The 1,016-nt window shown below is 58.6% G+C and overlaps 1 protein-coding gene across 1 annotated transcript in view; it reads right to left on the bottom strand.

Annotated features, from left to right (window-relative positions):
- Positions 1-1,016, bottom strand: part of GAD1 (glutamate decarboxylase 1) — a 31,359-nt gene that overhangs the window by 26,294 nt on the left and 4,049 nt on the right. Inside the window, exons 3-4 of the mRNA XM_019471870.1 lie at positions 412-639; positions 54-209 (exon numbers count right to left, since the gene is read on the bottom strand). Of these exons, the coding sequence (XP_019327415.1) occupies positions 54-209; positions 412-639 (384 nt within the window). The remainder of the gene's footprint in view (positions 1-53; positions 210-411; positions 640-1,016) is intronic.

Raw genomic sequence — 1,016 nt, 5'->3', positions numbered from 1 at the left:
GATGGAGTGCGCCGGCGGGGCAGGGGCAGCCCCCCGCTTTGGGGCCGCCGGACCCTCTTGTTGCCTGAGCTCCTCCCCGGGAGGGTGGGGGACGCTCCCCAGCGCCGACCCGTGTCCCGGGCTACAGGGAAGCGCGGCAGCCTGCCCTCGAGGGCTTCTTCCACGCCCGGGGGGAAGCGCATGACTGTAGCAAACCTTTCATCTGTATCCTATGTGAAAAATAAGGTCGGTGTAGGAGACACCCAGCAAGTAGCAGCGCATGAAATAGTGTCCGCGCTGCTTCTCCTGTAGCAGCGGAGAGCGCAGCCCTTCCCAGCAGCAGCAGCTACCTCCCGCAGGTGCTCCACTGACAGGTATTTTCATCGATGCGCTTTAAGAGACCGAGTTTTTAAAAGCCGAGTGAGACCGGACTGGCGAGGGAGTCCCTCGGTCCCCAGCGTGACCACAAATCCGGCGTGACTTCACATCAGGCCTCGCACAAGGCAGGCGTCTGAACCGCCCTCGGCCTCGCCGCCCTGCGGGGACCTCAGCTTCCGAGGCAGGGACAGACCTGCCCGTGCCGTGGCCGCCGGTCGATGCACGTCGGAGGCGGCTGCAGGAGATCCTGGTTGCCTCCGCGGCCGGGGGGTTCAGCGCCGCCTACGTGACCGGGCAGCATAAATCCCACTGACTCCGGAGAGGAGCCGAGTTTCTAACTCACACGGCTGCTCTTGAAATCCCACTCTTCTGTGTTGCTCGCTGGGCTGGGAATCATCAGCTGGCGGGGGCCAAACCGCTGAAGACGCACCTGAGCAATTTTACTACGTCGAGTATTTCCACTGATGCCAAGCAAATGTTAGCAGGATCGGTCCCAGCAGCAATAATGATTGCCGAGGTGGGAGTCAAAGGTGTAGTATGCAACTCCAGACACGGGAAAATCTGCCCGTGCTTTGCCCGCCGTGACAGTTCATTAAACCGCTTTAAAATATGTTTCTCTTTTTTTTTTTTTTTTTTTTTTTTTTTTTTAATATAAATTG

The sequence above is a fragment of the Aptenodytes forsteri genome, unplaced genomic scaffold (genome assembly GCF_000699145.1).
Source record: "Aptenodytes forsteri isolate BGI_AS27 unplaced genomic scaffold, ASM69914v1 Scaffold257, whole genome shotgun sequence".
In the NCBI taxonomy this organism is placed as follows: domain Eukaryota; kingdom Metazoa; phylum Chordata; class Aves; order Sphenisciformes; family Spheniscidae; genus Aptenodytes; species Aptenodytes forsteri.
Note: the sequence above shows the minus strand (reverse complement) of the source record. Positions and strands in the feature narration are given on the sequence as shown.